Consider the following 24,654-nt stretch of genomic DNA (forward strand, 5'->3'; position numbering starts at 1 on the left):
GCTTCAAAACTGAATTTGGTGTCTCAGGATTGTGTCCGGTTGGGGATGGGGGAGGGATGCTCCACAGCCTCCCGTGGCTCCTGGTCCAATGCACTCCTGTTCTCCTCCCGCRTTGTGGCTGCGTGGGATGAACATAAGGGCGAGTTCTGCTGTTCGTGGTGGTGCAGATGTTGCAGGGGTTTTGTAGGGTGCATGCAGGAGGGAGAAGGCAGCTCAGTGGGGGCTGCACAGCTTGCACCAGGCATCTAGCCAGCTCATGCCACAGAGGCCAACAGGGTGCAACTCTCCTTGCCGCTCTGCYCCCTGGCATAATCCAGGATTGCTTTATGTGTGTTTTTACAGGGGAAAAATTGGTTGTTGCAGCTTTATTCACACGCATAAACAAAAATATGGGTACCTCTAACCATATTTGCTTTATGTTTAGAATAAAGCTCCCACATGGACCCGTCAAGAACAGCCTTACTGGTTTGTGGCAAACTTCTTTCTTGGTGTAGCTTAACCTTCGGCCAGCACTGAGAGCAACAGCCACGTACTCTAACAGCCCAGAGACCCAGCTAGCTTCTCTTCATCTCCAAAGCAGCATCCTAATACAGCAGCTTGTGCTGCCTTTTTGGCACCAAGGCAGTCACATCATGTCTGGGTCGTGCAGGGAGAGCGCAGCGTGTTTCTGTGCAGCTGGGGAAGGTGGGCGCTTGCCCCAGACATGGGACATGAGGGCTCCCCGTGGCAGCAGCAGTGCAGCGACCAAAGGTGCTTTGGTTCAAGGGAGCTGGCTAACCCTAACCAGGTCAATAGAGGCTGCGGTTGCTGTTTTCCATTGAGGTGGGTTTAGGGGGAAGCATTTTTCGTGGACATCCTTATGAATCCTTAATTATTATGAATAATCCGACTCTCTAAGTTCACCACTGATAGGGATCAGAAACTTGAGGAAAAGAAGTTCCAGCTGGGAACCTCTGGCTGCATTTCTGTCTTCACTGCCAACAACATAAGACCCTTTGTAATGTGGAAGGTTTAAGACATTTCAATCTGCATGRTACTCCTAGCTAAAGCCCCATTAATGGTCTTAAAAGGCGGACTTAAAGTTAAAAAATAATAAAAAAAAAATGCCTATGGCAGAAAGCTATTGCTGTGGCTGCTTGCAGAGAGAGGTTGAAATCTTGGATGCGATGAAGATGGTGTGAGTTGGTCTGAGAGCTGAGGGGTTGAATTCACTGCTCTGAGCTCCTTTAGGTCCTCAGGAGCCAGTTATCATGTGCTTAGGGTACATCGGCATCAAGGAAATTCAGTGGTCTCCATCTACCCCACATCTGACGGTGATTATGAGCCCTGATTGCATGTTCAGGAAATGAAAACGAAAGTCCAGATGGAGAGCTACCAAGGTAATTTGATGGTCTCAGAGAGTTTCATGGYTAGATCCAGCAGCAAGCACCCGAGCCATTGCTGCCAAAGCCAGGGCATCCAAAGMTGAAATCACAGTGCCAGCTCAGCTGCTTTTCCTGTCCTGAAGGGAGATGTTTCATGAGTTGGCCTTCTCGAAGGAGCAGTGTTCAGCATGTGACGTGGCCAGCACTGTTCACATGAGCAGCTGTTAGTAGATTATTAGTCTTGGAGAGCCCTTAGTGCTTTTACCCCCTCACGTATCACAATATTTAAATAGTTCTTTAGCTGAGATTGAATTCTGCCCGTGTCAGTCGGTTGCCAGCAGTTTTGCTGATGATTGCTTCCGAGCCCCAGTGATCACTCGGGCTTTAAACCTTTGCGCTCCCTTTGAGTTTCAAAGGATTTGCYATTTTAAAGTGCAAGGTGTCTCCACTGAAGAGGGGATTTTAGCACAGCCGTGGAAAACAAGCAGATGGCAGCTGAGTGGCAAAARCATGACAGAGCCGCCCTGGTCCCCAAGCATCTGCTTTGGTCCTTTCTTAACATTTAAACTTGCMCACGTCGAGGCTGCCTCCGGCGGGCTTAGTATGCGGCAGAGCCGTGCTACAGCCCTGCAGTCCTTGCCCCGGGGGAAGTCCTTGCCCTTCCTCCTGTCTAAATCAGACCACGTCTCRTTTCCAAACATCACTTGCCTTTTCTGGGCTGCCTGTGGACTACAGGGGCAGTTGGATGTTGACAGAAACCTAGCATGGCWCTAGCTCTCAGTAGGACCAAGAAAAGAGGTCTTGCACTGGGGCATGAGTTCTCACCGTTTCCTCTTGTCCAACCTCAGATCTGCTAAAAGAACCGTAAGATCTGGAACASAGTATTTTTTTTCCCCAGGAAAATGTCTAAGGAGACATTGCCTGCGGGCTTTGGGAACCTCCTGGCCGAAGAGGATCCCCCTTGGTGGTGATGCAGCCAGCACCGGGCAGCTGGGACCCTTTCCAGGGCAAAGATCTCARAGCAGAGCTCCTTAGGGAAACCAGGCAGTTTGTTCCAACGCTGCTGTTCAGACTCCTCTCCAAACCTAATAAATGAGAATGATTGCAGTGGAGATGTCTGAGGACTCTGAAAAAGCTGTCAGTTTGGTTTAGAGCAGTGACAAGGCATAAAACACCGTGTGCGTGCATGTGTCTGCACACAGTTATAAGCATTTGCCTTAAATAAGCCGCACAGACACACACATTTACTCTGTATCTATTTGCACGTGCTGGTTTTAAGCTCATCCATGATTCTTTCTGATGAGCTGAGCAGTTTGTGGCACAGAGGACAGACTGAGCCTCCTCCAGTTGTATCCGTCTGTGGGAACTGGTGGGAAAGCGCAGCGTCCCTCCATCGCCATCTCCATCAGCATTTGATGAGAGGATGGCTGTAATTACAGCTAACGAAAGCCACAGTCGTGATGTGCTGGAGTTAAAATGCCTGGAAAGAGCTCAGAGCTGTCAGCTCCAAAATTGCTCTATCACGCTCCTGCCTCTCCCTGCATAAATAATTCCATTTCAGTGCTGCCTCTTTTGGTTAAAACAGTAGCTGACACCTTCCCCTGCCTTTCCCAAAGCACAGCGGTGTTTGTCTGAAGAGCAGTCTGGGGAGAATCTTCTCTGAAGACTTTTTGCATGGGGAAAACAAAAAAGGAGAATCAGAATTGTGTTGAGCTGCTTCCATTATGTTATATCCCTATTACCACCTCTGTCAAAGTCATAAACATTAGATCCTATTGMTTTGGATGCATTGCTGGCAATAAACCCCCTCAAATGACTAACCTCCAAGTAGCTCAGGGTCAAATCCTGCAGGTGAAATCAGTGCAGAAAGCTCAGCACTCCCTTTCCCTTCTGTTCTCTTCCCGTTGCTGATGTTTTCCAGCACTCTGCTTTTACGAGTCCGTAATAATCTTTGCATGGCGCTATTACAACCTAATCAGGTCCTTGTCGTGCTGCCAAGACAGATCAAATAGCATCAGTATATCGCAGAGTTTTAGCACTAAACTTGTTACAAGGGATCGAGATTGATGCCGCAGGAGCTGCAGCACCGAGCGGCTCTACGTGCGCGGTCCCCGAGCGCGCACGGGCTGGCGATGCTCATCGTTGGCTGCAGCATCAATGAAGGCTGGAAATTCAGGGGTGAGACCTTTAAATCCATATGCTATTCCTTTTTTTATTATTATTATTATTAACTTCTGGAGACATTAAGATGTTAAGGGTATGGTAKAGTCTATTATATTTAAATTTACAGCAATTAAACATCATTCCCTGTGCACTGAGAAGTGGAAATTTCCTTTTTAGAAGCGTTTCCAATCTGTGAGCACCTACAMACTTGTCGTTACAGCTAATCCTGCTTGTGTTATCCTTGGAGTTTTAAATATAGCCTCCTGCCAAGCCCCTTCATTAATATTTTATCTTTGTTGGTGATAAAGTCAAATCAATATCTGTTGTAGCGGGGAATGATGCACTATTTAAAACAGTTTGTGTTGGGATTGCTGGAGAAGCGCAGCATAAATTTTTCATCGGAAAAGCCTCCAGTTTGTGCAAATGCAATTACAGTGCGTATGGATCATTCTCCTTGAACTACGGCAGCACAGAGCAATCCCTGCTTTGCACTGACACAGCACTTGCCTTATTGCAACATCTCCAATAAGTGAAGTGTTAAACTGTTCACGCTCCTTGCGCAGCAAGAGACTGAAAATTTTTAACTGTTACCCAGGAATCCTGGGGGGGTTGTGGTTAAAAATACCCTTTTATCGGGTATTTTTAATAGCGGCCACCAGYCAAGGAATGAATTTAATAGTAGCGGCATAAAAACTGGTGGTCACGTGTGGGTGTTTCTGTCCCTGGCACACAGCGTGGACAGGAACCTGCCAAAAGCCATAGCTTCTCTGAGAATGAAATGTGGCAGAAGGAAGGCCAAAAATGATTTAAAAGAAAAAGTGTTTTGCTTTAAACGTATTGTTTTAAAATATCTCCTCTCCCTATCCTGRGGAGTAGTCTTTATAAGAGGGGAAAATAATATATTAAAGGGATGATATTTAAGTGTTATAAATTATCWGGATATTTTGCCCAGATGCTCTGAGTAAGTATTTCCTTGGCCTCGTTAGAGAGGAAGCAAATCTATAGATCTAGCCATGAAAATCCTTCTCCTGTTTCTGCTTAAAAATCCTCCTGTTTCTTCTCCAGGATGCAGTCTCTCCTCCCTGAGGATTTAAGATAGCCTAGGAGGTGATGAGGATGGAGGTGGTCAGGATGTGTCGGGTTTCCCATAAAGAAAGGGTTYTGCTGAGCCCCATCAGTGCCAGAGCTGGATGGTGTTGGTTATAAATATAACCACTGCACCTGGGCCAGCTGCAGGTTTCCAGATGGCCCCAGAAATGGTGCATTTGCTGCTTTTATATAATTTCTCTGTCCCTGTAATCCTCTTGCAACGTGATATGTGAAAAATCACGTATCTGAATTAAAATGCAGAAAATGCRGCCTCCTTCAAGGAGTGTTTGTGCCCACGTATGGAGATTATAAATATCGTGTTCCACTGCAGTGGAAATGTCCCCAGAAAGATCTGTTTTTCCTTTTTTCTCTATGTATGTCCTTTTTAACTTGCTTGGATGTGGCCTACTCGGTTCTTACTGGTTGTTCCCATCAGATATTGGCATTCCCAGTTGTTCTTGGCTCTTAGAAACACAACTCTAACATATAGTATAGATATAATTTAGATACAATGCATAAGATAACCCACCCTGCTATCAGTGACACCTCTCCCGTTCTTGCCGCTACGTTGTCCGAAACCGCTTCGGATGCGGAGCCGCGACTGTATATAGCAAAGTATTGTTTCTTCTGAGAAAAGGAATAATTTGGAAAGATGCCGTATCTCAGAGCTGTAAGAGGGAGCTTGTGGAGAAGTGATGATTTTTTTGCCTTTTTTTTYTCAGTGCTTCTCAATTGTATTATTTAGGTCTTTGTTCTGATCCATTCCTTATTATTTTAGCTGCCCTGAGTAATTGTGTTTTTTCCCTTAACTATGAAGTTGCTTTTAAGAGAAAGGGGAGCAGGGAGAGAGATAAGGCAAAGCTGTTAAATGGGAAATCTATTGCTAATTAAGGTACGTTTTTGCTAGTCACCTTAGAAGCAAAGTTGTTGCCTGAAAAGCCTCGAGTTTGTGCGGTGCAAGTTCGGAGCATATTTTTTTCTCCCCACTCCTCCCTGTCACAGTGCATTCGGATTTGAAGAGTTTCCCTTGCAGACTCATCTTGACACCATTAGACATCCCGTCTCTTTGCATTAACGGCGCGCCGGCTGGAGCTGTGCTGGGATGTATTTCAGGCTGAAGAGTTACAATTTGGCCAGGTTGGGAACAACTAAAGTCAGGAGCTTTTAATGGGAGCTGGCAGCATTCGCGGCCGACGTCGCTCCCATCCCCAGCAAGAACGCGACATCCAGCATCCAAAATAGCYACTGTCCCTATTTTATTTTATTATTATTATTAGCAATATCATTGAGTTGAAGAGGCAGCACAGCATAAGGGTAGAGGAGGCAATAGGGTGTTTTTTTCCCCGATGAAGTGCTTCGTTTTTGCAAAGAAAGGTGTGTGGCTTTGGGACAAAGAAATGACGGCAAGGCTGAATCCTTGGTAAGACTTGGGGCAGGGAAGACGTGCTGCAGAAGGGTCAAATACTGTGCCTTATTCTAACATCCCAGCAGAATGAGCCCCTTGATTAGGRTTTTTGGATGAAAATATCCCAGTAAGTAATATACTGGTAACAGTTAATGWTTTAATCGCCAATTTTGCCTCTGGAGAGGTAGGAGTAGGAGGTGGCAAGATGGGGCTGCACGGGCTTTCGGTGGCCTCCTGGGTGCCAGATCCTTCTCCGCTACTTCCTCCTGCCTGCCTGGCTTCTTTAAAGTTACGTAGATGGTCAAAAAATAGCTGTGTTTAGCACTTCTCAGGGGTAATGGGTACTTTGGGCAGCCAGGAGCGAAGCAAAGTGGTAGTTACAGTGTATTTTTGAGGGTAGAGGAGCTGTCTGCAAGTAAACGCTGAGCTGCTCAGTGCCTTGGAGACGGTTTCTGCGGCCACTGGAAGGAGCTGCTTGGATTAAACCGGCATCATTTCAGCCTGCTTTTTTGTARGCACAAAAGAACATCTGGAGGCTGTGGTTTGAGAGCAGCCAGCCTGCCTCTGTCCCTTGTCACCAGTGAGGATGTGCRCTTCCTCTAGCATCACCAGGATGGTCCTGGGTTGCTCTTGCCTGCAGCTGGGCAACTCTTGCAGATGCAGTGGGTCCTTGCTTTCTGGCTGTCAATAGGAAGGAAGGACTATGAAGCACTGCTCATCGCTGCAGGAACGACTTAAAAATGGCTCTTATGTTTTGCATGCAGCAGCCTGAAGAGCAATGGCAGGGTTGGAAAGGATCTTTGGAGACCATCTAGTCCAAACCCTCTGCACAAGCAGAGTCACCTACAGCACGTTGCCCAGGATCACATYCAGGTGGGTTTTGAGTCTCTTGAGAGAAGGAGACTCCACAACCTCTCCTGGGTGCAATCCAGATGGACATCTCAAGTGGATGGAGGGGAGATAGTTGCCGTGGCATTTTGCTGAGTGCTTGCACGCTGGCAGTGGTGTACGTGCACCTGGACTGCGGTACAGCTGGGTTGAAATTCTGTCACACATGATGCACATCACTGGGCTGCACGTCATGATTGCTTTGGCAATCACCCTGTAAAGCTGGGTGATATAACCTTGGGTCATCTCAGGCTACGCAAAATTTGGCCCCAAGGAAGCAAATGCTTGTAGGAGGAGGGTTRCTGGGGATGTTTCAAGCTCTCCCACCGTTTTTCGCTGCCTGAGCAATCGCAGGTTTTCCTTCCTGAATCTGGGCATCAATTGCGTTCTGCTTGTGCAATCAGGAGGCAAAGGAATCGTGCCCCAGCTTCTTGTGAAACACATCAAAGTTCTCTGGGCACTGGATCTGTCAGCTGTTTCTCTGTGATTTCTTCAATAAATGTTAACGGGTTATTTATAAATCCCAGTGTCTTTGTGTATTTTGATTACTGCTGTGTTTAGACTGATGGAGAAGTTATTGAGTCACATCGCTCACTGGAGGGGAAATGCTTCTATTTTTGGTGCCGTATCTTGTTACGGACAGATGAATGGCAAGCTAATAGTTGTGTTGCAATTTGATTCTTTCTGTCGGGAAACAACCAGGAAACTTGTGACTTCATCTTCAATCTGCTATCTTACATGTGCTGTCTTGAGTTTTGGAGCGTGGATATACACGYTATCCATGCAATTGCAAGGAAGTGATTGATCTTTTTGCAACAAATAGTGGTAACAGGCAAAGCGAGCTTAAAATATTTTTCTCATTGATCTTAATATTGTGCTGCTCTTGATTGCCCATCTTCTCAGCAGTGGAGCCAGTTCTCCAAGGAATTAGTAGAAAGCCCGTGCTGGACTGATTATGCAGTTAGYGTAGCTACTTGCAGTAAATAGATATCTTAACAGATTGTAAGTTTCAGTGCTATGAGTATGACTTTGTTTTATACGATTAATGGGGAAATCAGGAAGTCCATGTCTTCTTTCAAGTTTTTTAGTGGGACAGAAGGCCACTCCAAAGAGAAATAACAAAGGTTGCTTCTCAAGGACCTTCTCAGCTGTACAAACAGACTTGTCCTAATGATCTGAGATCCCAAGCAGTGCTGTTATTGCAGGGACTCAGCAGCAGGTAGCTTGGTGGTGATGACAACATCTGTATGCCCAGGAGAGACTCAGCGTGAGCCTTGACTGCAGTGAGTGAACAAAAATGTTTGGGGTGCTGAGCCTCGTGTGTGACAGAGCTTTGGCAGCCAAGGTGCAACTGCTGACCTCCTCTTCTGGTGCTTGCCCCACTGGCAAAAGAAGTCTTTGCATGGATGGCTACTCGTCTCTAGAGTACCCAGCGGCCACTTATGTGGCTCAGCACATGAGTGATAACTGCTCGTTTTTTGCTGGCTTGGTGGCCTTGGAGATATGCCTCTGTCTGGCAGCACTTGACATGCATGTCCAGGACATGGGGAAAGCAATGACTTGGGGAAAAAAAACCATATAGTCTCCTGAGTCCTTGTAGTGGCTCATAGCTCATTCATGTTGAAAGAAAATGAAAGCCAAGAAAATGAAGTCTGAGGTCGTTCTCACTGATATTCGCAGCAAGGTGCAGGCTGCCTCCTCCTTCACACACTCTTGGCATGCACTGGTCCTCATGGGTCCTGTTTCACTGGACCATTTTGGTGCATGGTCGAGTGTCCATGCATGGTTCTGGCCAGCAGGAGCTGAAAGTCATTGGTGGATCACACAGATATAAGTGACTTCTTTCGGTCATACTTTACTCATCTGTAAAAGACAGCCTTGACTATTTCCCATATAATAGTTTTCTTTGATCCTGTTGTTGCTGGTAAAATATAAATACCTTATAAAGGCAGTTAGATTTTTTTTCCTTACAATGGTAATTTGTGGTCTGTTTAGGAGAATTTAGGAGAAATTTGTGGTTTGTTTGGTTTTTTCTCAGCCTTATTATTCTCAGCACTCGTGTGCCCACGAGTTTGGCGTTATACCCAAAGTGTTGAGAAAGGTCTAATGGCAGAATGGGGATAAAACTGGATTTCTTTTGTTGTTGTCCTTATGCAGCACCTAATGAAATGGGACCTTGATTTGAGGAGGTGGGTTCGTATGAACTAGGGTAATGTCAGTGTTAACTGTATGAATTTCATGATTACAGCAAGGAGATAATTTTAGTTGCTATACCGCTTATTACTTGTTTTACCTACATGTTGAAAATGAGTGTTGTGTGCTAAATAAGCATTCTATTAAAGATGACTAGCTGTTACTGAGCTTATAAATGGTTACCTGTCAGTGCTATCGTTTCCACAACAGCTGATTTCAAATGTCTCCCCGTGTGATTTGGACACTACTTGTGCAGCAAGGTCGGTTCTGAATGGTCTCTCACCCGTCGCAAGGCACAGCGTGTTCTCAGCGCCTTCCGCAGGGAGGTGGCTGAGTAGGGATTTGGAGGGGGGCTGCACTGGGACAGGGACCACGTTTGGGTGCAGGCAGTCTGGTGGCCCACGGTGCTGCTGGGAGAGCACATTGAACAGGGTCGATTAAAAATTAGGGAACGCAGATGGGCTAAAAGGTGGTGGGCTTGGAAGAGATCCCGGAAACTATGGGTGTTATAACAACWGTGCAAAATGATAATGTAACAGCAGACTGCAAAACAGGTGAAACTGGAGTTATTAGGCTTACTGGGCATATGTATTTATACCAGTTGCCAGGCAGCCCTGGGTACAGGTCTTTATTAATAAAATAAAGTAATTTCTTGGTGAAGGCAAGCAGAACTCAGGTATGATGGTGTCTTTATGCAAATTGTGTTTCTGTGAGATAACAGGAAGATCTGAAAATATTTTATTAACTTATAAACTGTGATTTAAGGGAATTTTAAACAGCATGTGAAAGAAAAAATAATGAACAAATGTTTTCAAGTGGGAGAAATCTGTCCCTGCCATATGTTCCACTGAGTCATCCCTTATGCAGAGCGAGATCTTGCAATTGTTTCCAATATTCCTGTCGCTAATCCTTTTTAATTAGGAGAAACATCTCTGTAAACTCCGTACCAAAGCCTGGGAAACATTAATATCAGGTGCTGGATGGAGTCCTGACCCATTGAAGCCAATATGTGTTTCGCTGTGAGCACTAGTTAAATTTTCCATGCGTGTGACTTGCTGTTATCGTGCATGGCTGGAGTGAGGGCAATCTGGCCACCCAGTGCTGCTGATGGTGCCTCCTGTGTCCATGTTGGCTTTTGTCAGCATATCACAGACACCTCAAACCCCACCATTTGCCTCCCTTTAATTCACCCTGCACCATCTCAACTCGTGTCAAACCTTCGGTTGGTGTGTGATGCCCATGCTGCCCYGTTGCCTTGCAGGTGTGGCTGTGCGGGGGCAGCATGGAGGTGCTGCCCTGTTCCAGGGTGGCTCACATCGAGCGCAAGAAGAAGCCCTACAACAACAACATCGGTTTCTACACCAAGCGCAACGCCCTGCGAGTTGCTGAGGTCTGGATGGACGATTACAAATCGCACGTCTACATCGCGTGGAACCTGCCGCTGGAGGTACGGCCCTTCCACTGCCCTTGGGCTGGCCTTTCCTTTGGGTCGAGAGCTTAAATTACGAAGCATTTAGTTCCCCCCACCATGTGAAAGAGAGCCTGAAATATCAGTCAGACGCTCAGCTAGGAAGCCAGTCTGGCTTACAGCTTTGATGCTGCCAAAGACCACAGACTTGGGCTGAATCCCTGGAATTTGCATCATTTCTAAAGAGTCAACCTATATTGCAGAGTGTTTATCCCTTGGTTCACTTTTTACACCCTGTGAGCTTGCCCTGCTTGGCAGACAGAGGCTTTTTGTAAAACCCATTGACAGAAAATTGCTAATGATACCAATATTAGTAAATGAGCTTTATTTCTTTTTCTGGCAGCTCTGGTAGGTAGAAACCATCCTCAAAAGGAAAGAGAAAGGAAAAGAGCAGCTCACAAAATAAGATCACATTCCAAAAGCTGTTGCTCTAGAAACACRGTGGTTGGGTAGCTTTGTTGCTTGTATTTATTTTCATACAGAAATGTTGAGGCTGGCTTAGATTTAGTATGTCATTTTTCACATAAATCCTGCTTTGTAGCAACATGGTGCATCTTCTCTGGAGGACTGTGAGTTCCTGCACACAAGGCAGGCTGACCTCGCCCAAGAGCCAAATCCTGGATCTCTAGATGCTCCCCTGGACCTCTGTGCAAAACTCCCCGAGCTGCAGGAGGGCTTCATGCAGCTCCAAGGACTTGGCTCTTGGGCTGCATCCAAATGGCGAATCCCAAGAGCATGTCCTGACTTCCCAGGGCTCAGGGGTACCCAGCAGAGCTACCCCCATTATTTGCTTGGGTGAAAAAATGTTACATCCATGGTCGATCCCCTGCAAACAGTGATTTCCATCTGCCCTTTTGGTGGCAAAAGCAAACCTGAAGCAGATGACAACGCCAGCAAAGAGCTTCCAGCAGGAAGGACAGCATCTGATCCTGTCACAGAGCTGGCTGGGAACACTATTGCTGGGGGCTTGGTGTTTTGAGAAACTTAAAAATCTTAAAAGCTTTTCAGGAAAGGTTACTCCTGTGGCATTTAGAGGTGCAAGAGGGTGCAGTGAGGAAACAAAAAAAAAAGTGTTTTTTCTGTAGCTCTTTTCAGGAAAATTGTGTGGATTTAATTTTAGAGAGGTTCTGTTTGACAGGCGATACCTTGCAGAGAGATGCGAAGGTACCTTGAATTATTTTGCGATGCCATCATATACAAAATGGAGCAAAAGCCATGCACGGTGTGCATGCACCTCAAGCTCTGACTCCTTTGTGGACCAGCTTAGCTCACTACCCCATTTCACCCCTTCAGATTCAAGRCCGTCCAGCCTGTCTGCACTGAATCATATTTACTTCTACCTGTGAGCTAGCAGTAGCGCATTAAAGCGGTGTCTTCTCTAAAGCAGAGTGAATAATTCATTAGAAGATCATTACAGGTGTTGTAATGGAAAATTGCTTTCCCAGCTCTATTTAATGATCGCTGGAGAAGACAAGAGCATGAGCTAAAAAAGCAAAGGAGTGCAGCTACCTGTAGAAAGGAATAAAAGCGGTTGCACTGAATTCCTTTCACCTGGCTTGCCCATTAGTTGCCCAGATTCTGTAATGGAATAAGAGGTTAATAGAGGCTGTGGTCCTCAGTCGCTGCTCCTGGCCCCTGCAAGATTATTCCCACCGGGATGGATATTGCAGCTTTATCCGCTTTTAAATTGGCATTAACAGTGGGGTTCCACTGTATCTCCAGGGAGACGATTTCTCCGCATAATTGTCCAAATTGTCAAGAGATTTTTCAGAGGTTCAATCTAAACTTTTATTCTCCTGTAATTTTAGCCTTTATTCTTAGCTATCTGCCTCCTTTATTATATTTGAATCCTAAACCTTTCCTTCTTCCCTACGCCCCCTCCCTACTTCATATTTTCCAACCGAGCTGTCCCCTCTGTCGCCTCCCAGCAGAGTCCCACGTCTTTAGCGTGCAAGGGGAAGATGTTTTAGAGCTGAGTGTACGGAGAGGGCTTTGCTTTTCCAGGACTCAGCCCATGGCCACCTTTTAAATCACAGTTTGTATTTGCTTTGAYGCTCCTTTGGAAATCCAGTATGTTATTTCCTAAATGAGAGGTGAGATCTTTGAAATATATTTTGGCATTGTGCCCTTTGGACAAGTCTCCTCTTGAGATTGATCCAAAGCCTTTGGGAATCTATGCAGAGGTTCCCCTTTGCTGCACAAGGTCTTTTCCTCTGTCTTCTCCACTKGGGTTCTTATTTCTAAATGTGCAGCTTAAATGTGCCCAGCATCAGCCTGGTGGCTGCTAGGGGACTGCCAAGGGAGGATGCTTCTCATGGCCATGACTGTGAAATACAGGGCTTCCACTTGATGTCCTGTCATGATGATTTCTGTATTGGAGCCCATSCCAAAAAGCTTTGCCATGGCCTGTGTGTTGAGCCAAGCAACCTTTGGTACCTTGCAAGCTGCTTGGAAGCGATAGGGAACATCAGTAAAGTGCAATCTTTTTTAAATTTATTATTTTTTTTTCTCCCTTAAGAATAACTGTTCACTGCAATGCTCTGTCTTTGTTTTTTCAGAATCCAGGTATTGACATTGGGGATGTCTCTGAGAGAAAAGCATTAAGGAAGAGCTTAAAGTGCAAAAACTTCCAGTGGTATCTGGACCATGTTTATCCAGAAATGAGGAGATACAACAACACCATTGCTTACGGCGAGGTAATTAAGGCCAATGGGTTCCTTGCATCAGGCTGAGAATATTTATGAYTGTTGATGCTCTGATGAGAAATAGCCTTGAAGGAGATAAGTGTGAATCAAAACCTCTGTTTGTGTATAGTTATATAAATGTATATAAATATGTCAGCAGTTTCTTGTAAAAACCTCTGTGAGGATTTATTTCTGATCCTGGAGATACATACACAATAGAATATAATACCTTATTTACTGAATTGACACAAAATTATCTATATTACCCACTGACTCCAGGGATTAAGCTGCTGAATATATAGTTTTAATACATATTCTTTACATAAAGCCTTTTGCCTAAACCTCAGCCTGGTTCCTTACATGCTCTCTGCAAGATACAGTGCCTTGTCGCAGCAGCTTAAGGCTGAGATAAAGTAAGACGACTTAATTCGGTACATACTGGCTTTAAGACAGTAGCAGCACCATAAAGTCAGGCCTTTATGGGAAACAATGATATTCAGTTCCACTAGATCACTTCTGCCTGATCATGACAGTTTGAGGAGACCTGTTGGAGACAGGTCAGCACGGCAGGTGAGAAAATTTAGGAAAATTTTCTCATCAGACTTACTGTATGATTTCCAGCTAAATTCCCCCAAAGTAATCTCTGCAAAGACAATACTTCATTTCGCTTGCTTCACGTGGGGAGACTCAAGACATCCAGGCATTAACCAGACTCAGGAACTCGGTTGTTATTTCACTGTACAACATGAATTCAGCTGGGTTTCGTGCTCCTTTCGAAGCAAGTCCCTGAACACCCAGCCCGTTGGTTTGTCAACTCTGTCTTCCCTGCACCCATACAATGATTCAGAGGAATTCATTATGTTAGATTATGTTAGATTATTTTTTCTGCTTTTTTCAGCTCTTTGAGATTTCCATTTTGATGAAATAGAAGCAATACCAGCTTGATTCCAGCCTCCTGACCACATGCCAGTGTCAGTCTAAAAATTCATTTATTGCCACCACACATGACTAAAGACTTTCTTGATCTTGTGATCAAGAAAGTTGGCTGGAGTGAGAGTTATTATATAAAAAGAAGCATTATATGGACTACTGATCTGTGCCTGCATGTGTCCAGTGATACAGTAACGTATATTCTTTCTTTAATGAGAGAGGCCAGAGATGTTACTGAAGCTCACCTTCAGTCAGACAGGACCACCTAACGCTGTGTTTCTTCCCACAGCTTCGAAACAACAAGGCAAAAGATGTGTGTCTTGACCAGGGCCCCCAGGAGAACCACACCGCGATACTGTATCCATGCCATGGCTGGGGACCTCAGGTGAGGATTTCCTGCACACAGGAGAAGTACCAAACCAGAGCTGGCAGAGGCTGCTCCACGCTCCATTGGCTGTGCCTTTTTTTTTTTTAAAAATCATATAAAAAGGAGCATTTTTTCCAGCAACTCTAAGAGCTATTTGCTGTATTAAATTATCAGTATCATGCCAGAGCTGTAAAAGCATTAAAAAAAAAAAAAAATCTTCCAGGCAAGAGTAAATAACGCTGAATGCAAGTAGCCAACCCGCAGAGCTAAACCTATGACAAGCAAGGGCATTTTTAAGGCATTTCCTTTCTTCTTCTACCCACTGAGTCAAAGGTGCACACTTGGAAAACAAAACGAAGAGTGCTTTCTGATGGGGATAATAACTATTTCAATGTGGCACAGATTTAGCTGTAGTTTTCTACCTGTTCTTTCTTCTGTCTTTATTTTAATTTCAATTTTAAGCTCGTTCTAAACCAACACTTGTGATTCCAAGGTTTCCTCTAGATGTCTTAACTTTTAGAGCAATAGTGATGTCAAATACTGAGAGTTGATGGCTATGGGACCTTTGTGTAATTTTGGTTTGCATTATGTTAGAAAAAGAAAACAACATCCTTACAGAGCTGGAAAGCTGCTGGCTTGGTAGCCATTGGGTTGAAATGACTATTTTGAGAGAAACTCAGCTGGAATGCTAGCTGCGTAAATGCAATCATTGTTAAAACCAGCAGTGAGAACTCGGAGCAGTGCTTTCAGGATCTGCAGGCTCCAGGCGTTAATTGTACAATTTTAATATTACAATTTTCCTGTTAGCATTTCCTGTCCATTTTGCCCCCCTGTGTTTATGTGCTCAACATTAGTCTTTTACCTAAATCCTGTGGTCTTCTGGCTTTTCTTACATGCCTGGTGGTCATCTCCTCTTCATGCCATATCCCTTTTCAGAACGTCCTTCTCCTTGTGATCTTAAAGGAGAATGTATAACAATTTTTTTATTAGGTCTGAAGTAGAATAGCCGTCTTAAGACACATATCTTTTTATGAATCAGGCCATGATCTTGATGTTTTCYTCCTTTGCCAAAAGCAGCTCAGGCCTCTCAGGTGCACAAGTGCAGAGTGCTGGCACTTGTTGTAGAAATTTTTGCTTCATCCAGCAATGCTCTCGATGGCTGCCACTGGGTTTTATGTATGTACCTGGAGTACTGCACTTTCCCTATGGAAATGTAAACCTCCAAGCATGCTCTAGTATGGGAAACTGAATTCGTCTGGCAATGTCTGCTGAGCTTTAAGATGAATGGCTAAAAGTGATTTTTTTTTTAACTTCAGCTGTTCTTGTGTTTAAACTTAATGATTTTTTTTTTTCCTGCATGATGTTCTAAAGAAAAATGTTTCATTGCTTCTGGTTCCCTTCATCTTGTCTGTCACAGAAGCTCGACTCAGATTTTTCTTGCTGTTCTTCCGTATCCACATGGTCCCTTTCCTCTCCAACTGAGAGCCAGTTCTTGGCACTTCTTTTCTTTCACAGTGCATACAATTAATTTAACTCCTTGAAAAAGCCTTTTTAAAACAGTTATCGGTGAACGCAGAAGCTTTGAAATTAGCCTTTTGCAAAAATACAGGTGCTGCACGGAGAAAATTGGACTTTTAGTACCACTGTTTAATTAATGACCTGAGTATGCTGATTTATTATTGGAAATATAATTAGAAGTGWTGTAAACACTTTGTTTAATTAGCTCTCTTGCCATATGTATGCAAAACACAAGCACTGGAGATTCCTATTTGGTCCTCCAGCACCCAAAAGCACGTGAGGTGGTGCCTGTGGTCACTGTTAGTGTGGCTGTCTCAAATCTCCACGTCTCCTTTTTTGACACTATGGCTCATCCRCACACATGCATTTAAATCCATTTTGCCTTTATGAAGCAGCTTCCTCAATGGCAGCGAAAGCAGAGGGTAGATTCCGGGGTTTTTGATGGCGCTTGAGCAATGCAAGCCCATGACTCTGCTGTGTTTCCTGCAGCCCCTGTGATGCTGTGGGGTTGGTTACAAATTCTGGCTGTTTCTAAGCAGTAGATCACCGTGCTGCACAACAGCTCCTGCTCTTGCATCTCCTGCCTTGCATATCATCCACTGCTCCAGAGGGAAGGGCACCGGGGCAGAGAGGGGTAAGCGACCTGGAGAGCTATGGAGGTGGAAAAGGTTCCCAAAACAGGAAATAATGAGCTCAGCCTGAATCTGAGTGTTTCAGTGACCTGCAGGCATTTAACAAAAAAGGCAATGTTCATAATTGTAAACGGGGCAGCCAGTTGCTGCTAGGGTGACCTGGGGCCTTTGAGGTTGCTTTTTCTAGTGTGACTTGGGAGCCAGAATTTTGCACAGATTGGGTGGATTTGCTCTTAAATTGTATCAGCTAATTAGCCAGTAATGGTCCCCCATAAGTTAGGTTCTTAAGCTTTTTCCACAGCAGATGAATCTCTCCTCAGAGATGGGTCCTGTTCGAGGCATGGTGACACGTGTCACATCTCGAGGCTCTGCTCGATCCGCACTGATGACTGATACATGGTTTGAGCTAAGCAGGTAACGTTCAGATGGATGGAGCTAGAGGARATGAGTCTCATGCCTAATGCTGACCGTGGATTAGTTCTTTGCTTTTGCTCAGAGTAACTTTAGCATCCCTCACTGGGGGAATTTTTATTTGCTTTTTTCATTTGTTTATTTTCCCTTTCGCTTTCCATTCACTTCCAGGTTAAATCATGATCAGATTTCATGATGAAGTATCCTCTTAGCCTGTAATTAAATTGAATCTGCTCTTGGATTCTCTTTTTTTTTCCTTTTCTGATGGCTTCATCTTTTAAGTGATACATCATGAAAATACCTTGCTGTAATGATGTATTACACTAATAATATAGTAATACCTCACTGGAGTGACAGAGCTGTGCTGATATATTAACATGATAGAAAGAGCCATAATACTATAAAGCTTAAGATAATGTTCACCCGGCAGAACATTTCATGTAATTATAGGCTAAAATATGTTTTGCCCATTTGAGCACCAGAACTTGGGGACAAAGACATCAATACAGAGATCATCCAGGACACTGCAGTGTCAAGGGTGACAAAATAGCACCTTGGATTAAATTGCGTTAAAGAGAAAATACTGTACTTGTTGCTTATAGTTACRAATTGATGACCTGCTCGCTGCAGAAACGAAACAACCCTAAATTATTTTCCGATAGAGTCCATGAAGGTCATCAAGGCTTTCTATTTCCCATCTCCTAAGCAGTCTAATTAACTTTCTGCTGTCRCAAGGGAAGCAGCGAGCCGGAGCCGATCAGCGAGGGAGACGCGCTGCGAGTGTCCCGGTGGGAGAGCAGGCTGAGCAAGGCACCCAGCCGCGTGCCCACRTGGCCAGGGGTTGCCTGTGGGCACGTGTGAGGTCTGATAATTCCTTTAGATGTTTTCCCAGGGTGGTGTCTCTGTATTTGGTTTATTTTCTGCTGAATTATTTATATCCTTTTTCGTTCATTCAGCTTCTTCCATCCTTGGTCTGTTTTCTGCATGCTCCGAAACCTGTTTAACAGGTAAGATGCAGAACAGATCACTACGAAGGAAAGAATTCAAGATTTCAGTGACCAGCCTTTTCACAAAGCCAAGAAAACATAGTTTTACTACATGAAATACCACTAGTTATAACTGATTGTATTACGTGGTCTGTCATTAACTTCCCGCACCTGGACTACACTTAAGTAAAATTTCCTTCTCTGTCAGTGTAACCATTTCCTGCGAAAATGGGAAACTCTCATTATCTTCAAGCACCGTTTTGACAGTATGAGGAAATTGCTGGTGACTAGAAAATAGTTATTGCATCTCTGAGACAGTAACCTTGCTTAGATGCTTGCTGATGTAGGTGGGTATTTTCAGGGTGCCAGGTGTGCTTGGCAGGGAGAGAATCAAGATCATTCCCTCCTGTTCTTCTTGTACCATGTCTCAGAGGAGAAAACTGATGAGGTCCTGCAGGAAGGTTGAGGAGCCTTCTTGGAGGCCACAGGAAGAGCTCACCTGGGATGAGAAGAATCAGGGCAAAGACTGTTTAGTTGCTGTGAGACGACTGGAGTAAATTCCTGTGGAGGAAGGCAGTGCTTAGGTGTTGATGGCAATAAACTTAGAGCAGAGTGCTCAAAGACTTGGAAGGAGCCTGCTGAAATCCTGTCCTGACTGAGGATCTACCCAAAGCTCAGTGCTTTGCAGAAGCTGTTTCTTGTAAGTACAATATCCCTTTTCTTTCTACCTGCTGTCTCCCCAAAGTCTCCCAGACAAGAGGACAGACTTYGAGGGCCACACTGTGGTTGCTGACTGCTCATTGCATTCCCTTCTTGTACTTCCTTCAGCCAAGAAGCACAGTCTGGCCTCGGATATTTTGCACTGATAGTGACTATCCCAATGAGCACTGTCGGTATTGATCAGCTGGGATCCTCTCACTATTAGTCTTCATTCTTTTAGCTTTCATATGTAGCCAACAGATAAAATCTCATCAATCACATTTGCTGTTGATCGGTGTTTGGGACTGTGCCAGCCAGGTTTGAGAGGGCAACTGTGTTGGAAGTGATGAGTTGTTGAACTGTGAATTGCTGCAACCATTCCGAGTGTCTTAATAACATTGAAATGTGTAATGTTAGTATTATGAAGTGTTTTTATTCAATATCAGTATTCAATATTTAGATATTCARTATTTAAATAAGGAGTCCAACAGGATAAGCTGTTGCAGTACCAGAAGAGATTTGATCTGGGCAWGGCTGGTTTCAGGTGCAAATAAGCTGCACCTTAGGAAGGAAAWTCCTCTTACCTCCAAGGGAGTATGAGCTCACTGAAGGTCTGCTCCCCAAATCAGCCTGAAGATGATCATGTCTCTGAGGTGTTCTGAGGGTGCCTTCTTGTGCCTTTGTGCACAGGAGGTTGTGCCTGGCGCGAGACATGCAGTCACTTGTCAAGCATGCTCCGCTCTGGGTTTTCTTCCCTCGTATCCTTCAAGGAAGGGCAAGGTAGCAGGATCACGGATGGGCTTTCTTTTTTTTTCTTTTTTTCTTTTTTTTTTTTTTTTTTTTTTTTTTTTTTTTTTTTTCTTTTTTCTCTTAAAACCTTGACCTCCTTGTGCCTTATAATTAATACTGCCAGCTGTCACAGTGCCACAGTGGACTTGCTACTGAATAGAACAAAATAATGAAACGAAGAGTAAGATATCAAAGGCAACATTTTCCAAAATGGTTATAGGATTTAGGAACTTGTATTTGTAAGTCACTGGGTTTTTGGGGTATAGTCACTCTGAGTACTGAAGTGCTGAGAAGGAAAACGCTTGGAAGCCTGGAGCAGTTGTCACTGCAAGCTCTGTTTTGGTTGACAGGGAAGTAGATCAAGCATTATGCAGTATGCTGGATCCAGAAGCGTGTCCTGGGTTTTATTTATCTGGCTACTGTACATCGTAGGTGACACATCTAATAGATGCACTTAATGCATTTTTCATAATATCCATGTTTGTTTTTCAGCTCATTTCATCTCCCTGCAGCTTCCTCTCCCCTCCCCGTCTTCCTGCTCCCTTCCTCAGGAAAGATTTGATTTTTGCTCTACTTATTTTTACCACCACATTAGGCGATARCATGTAAGAGTAGAAATCATGTTGCCTTGTGGGCATCAGGCCAACTGTCTAAAGACATGATGCCAAACATAATAATAAAAAAAAATGTAAGTGTTTATCATGCTAGTTGTGGGCCTGGTAACAAATATTTCAGAAAGAGGATAGAACATTGTGCTTTAGGCGCCCTTTGCAGGGAAGASGAGGGACAGGCATGAAGGCCAGTCGGAGCATCAAGCACACCTACAGCCAACACAGTGAAGAAAGCAAAATCCAGTGCAAGTATCATAACAGTATCTGCTGCTACTTGCTCAAGTCGGACCCTTTGACATTGTTTTAACTGCATTTTCAGTGTTTAATTATTCTAACAGATAACCCCCAACTCACAGGGTGATTTGCTGCCTCTTTTTAAACATCTGGGTCACAGATATGCCCAGTTAATTAACGTGCTGAATACTCCTCATTTGTCCGCTAGATAATAGATTGATTCATAATTTAAATAAGCAGCTGTGTCTGTCTTTCCCCTGACTGTAAAGGCAGGCTGCTGTCACTCATCTCTTTTCACTCCTGAATTTAAATGCGTTGAGGGGAATATTTTGGTGTCACTCCTTAAACACTGCGAACACCCAGGCCCTGTGTCTGGAGCAGCTGGGGAGGTGGTGGGACTGTCCCCACGCCAGCTGTGCTGCTGCTGGAGTGTCCTCGGAGCCATCCGAGCTCCCTGCTGCTGCAGACCTCCCTCCGTCCCGCAGCAGAGACAGTCCCACRTGCAGGGGTTTGGAGTCGGGTGCCAGTGAGGTTGCCAGAGTTTAGATGCGATCCTGCTCTTGAGCCTCTCCTCCAGGCTCAGACTGGGTGGGAGCTTTGGGCTTGCATTGCTGGGGAACGGGGCCAAGGATGCACTGGATCTCTCCAGGCAATGTTTCTGCATGGCTTCTGTTGCAGTTGCTGGAGGGCTGCTCTGAGCTTATCAGCAGCATCGTGTACAGGCCAGAGCAAGGCTGTCTTGCCAAGCAGAGGACAGGCAACCCAGCGGGCCCAACCCAGCTGGTTCCATCTGAAATCCTGCGGGAAGTCATCAGCCACCTCAACCTGCAGAGCAGTTAGGCTCAAAGGAGGCTGGAGGCATCAGCTCTGTGATGGAGTTAAGGCTCAGAGTTATTCTTATCCCTTCCCTGCCCCCAGCTGCTCATCTGCATCTGCAACAAATCCCAGAAAATAACAGGGAAAGAAGGCTAGAGAAGGCTTTTGCTGTTTTTGTTTTTCCTTCTGTCAGTTCTACTTTCTCCATGTACCATCCTCACAGGTTTTTCCTGGGGCTCTGCATAGCTGTCATTTTCTGTAGAGCTTTTCAATGACACATGAAAGCTTCTGATAGTYGCTGTCTTCTTCCCTGCCCTGCAGCTTGCACGTTACACCAAGGAGGGGTTCCTTCATCTTGGTGCCCTCGGGACCACAACTCTTCTACCCGATACCCGCTGCCTGGTGGATAATGTGAAAAGTCGTTTCCCTCAGCTCCTCGATTGCGAAAAGGTCAAGAGCAGTCTCCATAAGCGCTGGAATTTCATACAGGTTTGTTACGGGTCTGCTCTCGGCCTCCATACCCATGGCCTGTGTCACACTGTGTTTGATGTGGGACCTCTTTGTTGCTGGGAGGGAGACAAAGACAAAATGGTCCCATGCACCCCTTGGAGATCCTAAGGCAAAGAGAGAAGGTTAAGAGCAATCAGAGGTAAGGGCAGTAACACAGGAGTGGTTTCAGGTTGCCTTTCCCTTTCCATCGGTGGGATGTGGTCTGGCTCCATTGCTGACTTCCACATTTGTTTTGTGATACATAACCTAAAGCAGATCCATAAAACCACGGTACCTCTGTCCCAAACTAAAGTGCTAGAGACTTGTAGTCGGCGTTGAAGGTTGCTCCATTTAACTCTCATTCTTTATTTGAGAAATTATTTTGTTGTTGTCATTATTATTTTAATTGCGTGAYTGTTCAAGTAAGTGCTGTGTGCTTTCCAGCAGTGTGCAAGGACATAGTCTCCGTCCTGGGCAGTGGTTTGTCCTGGYTGGCTTCACAGACTACATATTTATCCATGTCTTTAATTTTAGAATGGTGCCATCTTGAACAAGGGAACGGGACGCTGCTTGGAAGTGGAGAACAGAGGAATGGCCGGCATCGATCTCATTCTTCGTAGCTGCACGGGACAAAGATGGACCATTAAAAATTTCATCAAGTAAAGGGAGGAAGTTTCTCTTTGAAACACAGCTGACTTGGACTGCTGAGAATGGACTCCTCTGGAAARGAAGAAGTATCAAAACAGAGCTTTATTCATGTTATTAGGAGAGGACATGGGGAAAATGGGCATTTGTGTCTTTTTATTTTTATTGTATATTAGTCTCCCACAGCTGATTCCAACTGAGTGAAATTGGGTCAGAACTGCTATTTTCTTCTAGCAAGCACTCTAAAAGGTATCAGTTATTTCCACTGGAATGACTGTAATAAGCTCGGGCAGTCTTGTGATCATTTTACTGACAGGGAACGCTCACATTCCCAGAGGACTTGGAGCTCTTACARAGGGCCAGGTAGGTTTACACCATGGTCACAGTAGGAGACCTTGGACCTACCTGCCTGGCAAGTGAGAACACGTGTGGGCTTGTGCAAGGAAAGGTCACCCAGCTCCAACGTGAGCCTGCATTCAAATGACTTGGTGTTCTGCTAGTCCTCTCTTTCTGTCCTCTTTGTTACTGCTGCTACCACCAGCCCCTTCCTTGATTTTTGGAGTTGCCTCTTCTAACTCAAAGCCCTCAAAGATCCCTCTGTAGCTCCCATGGGGTTTGTTTGTTTGTTTGTTTGTTTCCCCACCCTTAGTCCTGGACATCATTACACAAAATCATACAGAATTAAAATACTGATCTCGTTTTGCCTCCTTCCCGACACACACTTGCTGCTGTTGACCAAGCCAGCCCCATGAAGTGTGGGTCCTGCTCCCCCATGGACTGTCCTGAAAAGGTCCCCCTTGCTGAAGACCTTGGATGTTGTCACGTAGGCTGTTGCCCTCTGGCTCAGGCTGTGGCCCGCTGCCCGTTTTGGGATTGGTCCACTAGCCTGGAGTCTAGGAGGTCTAGCACGATGTTTCCTGCCCATTGGTGACCCAACAGTTGGTCACTTGTTCCTCTGGGAGCCAGGTGAGCTGCAGAACTGCCTTGCTCTCCCAGCTGAGCAGCTGGTCTAGGAATGGCCTTTTAGTGACCCATCTTTATGGTTTTGTTTTTTTTTCCTAAAACTGAGGATGGATGTACTAGCATGGAACATCCTGAGGAGAGGTAACACGAAAGGCTCAGGCTTCCCTCCTATGGAGGCTGTAGGATTTGTTTTCAAAGAATCATCGCTCTAAATGAAGACATTCGTAGTAATAGTAATAGTCTCCTTGCTTTTGTGGTGATGTAATTCTCCTCCTGAGAGACCTGTCCTGCCGGTCAGCCAAGGCCCATGCCAAAAAAAGGTTTATTTCTGCAGTCTTTCTGAGGGATGGGGAAATAAAGGAAGGGAGATGAAGAGACTAACAGACCAGTTTGGCAGAAATTCTTGRCCTTGCAGTTGCTTGAGGTTTAACTCTCCATCAACGTGGTGGTGGTGGTGGTCTCACCTGCTTTTTCTGGTCCACAGGAATCTACCCAGCCACCATGGGAGACCATTGGCTGACTGAGAATGGGAAACATGGTCGTGCACCTTGTTGTTTTACGTGGATGCTAGACTAGTCCACAGCAGGCTTCATTCTTTGGAGGGGAGAAGCTAGCCCATCTCCTGTCCTTCTCATGGAATAATACTTTTTCTGGTTGCCCTCTGGCTAGGGTGCACTAAAATATGTTAATATATGAGAGGTATGTGTAAATATGATTCCCAAAGAGGGGATGTGCAGAGTTGTTTGCTGCAGAGCACTCATGCCTGTCTTCCATTTGCATCAGGATGAAGCTACCTTGATGTTTAATAAGTTTAATTTTCAATGCCATGCAGCAGATTTATAACTGATGTTTTAGTAATTTATTGAACAGAAGCAGATATATTTCATTGTTCCTTCTACAGCAATGAGCATCTGAGCATCACGCAGGACCGATCGTTCACTTCTGCTTGACAAGACTTCCTCATCCATCGGAGTGGTTTCTGATTTTATTTTTTCCTTGCCTTCCTTAATGAAGTAAAACTTAGTTGTCCTGGATTGCAAAGTAGGGAGTCAATGTGAAATTTCGCTCTCTTACTCGCTGTTGCATCATCTCTTGTGTAATAAATTTTAGCACTTAAAAAAACATGACCACAGTGTCTTCAGATGCATGATGTATTTCCCCTTGCATATGCTGTTGCCTTTTAAGGAAAGTATTTTCTGTTGAAGTGGACTCCAGGAAGGTCTGGGGTATTTGTGACTTCATAATTAATGGTCCAAATAGTAAAATGCACTGTAATTGGGCGACTAATTTGCTGTCAGTCATCAGTGAGG

The 24,654-nt window shown here is 44.9% G+C and overlaps 1 protein-coding gene across 1 annotated transcript in view; it reads left to right on the forward strand.

Annotated features, from left to right (window-relative positions):
- The window catches only part of GALNT17 (polypeptide N-acetylgalactosaminyltransferase 17), a 173,030-nt gene extending 148,579 nt beyond the window's left edge, over nucleotides 1-24,451 (forward strand). The window contains exons 7-11 of the mRNA XM_026050169.1: nucleotides 10,364-10,549; nucleotides 13,129-13,266; nucleotides 14,474-14,569; nucleotides 21,569-21,736; nucleotides 22,271-24,451. Of these exons, the coding sequence (XP_025905954.1) occupies nucleotides 10,364-10,549; nucleotides 13,129-13,266; nucleotides 14,474-14,569; nucleotides 21,569-21,736; nucleotides 22,271-22,399 (717 nt within the window). The 3' untranslated portion in view covers nucleotides 22,400-24,451. The remainder of the gene's footprint in view (nucleotides 1-10,363; nucleotides 10,550-13,128; nucleotides 13,267-14,473; nucleotides 14,570-21,568; nucleotides 21,737-22,270) is intronic.
- Nucleotides 24,452-24,654: the final 203 nt, after the last annotated feature.

The sequence above is a fragment of the Nothoprocta perdicaria genome, unplaced genomic scaffold, assembly GCF_003342845.1.
Source record: "Nothoprocta perdicaria isolate Ctin4 unplaced genomic scaffold, notPer1 scaffold_66, whole genome shotgun sequence".
NCBI classification, from domain to species: domain Eukaryota; kingdom Metazoa; phylum Chordata; class Aves; order Tinamiformes; family Tinamidae; genus Nothoprocta; species Nothoprocta perdicaria.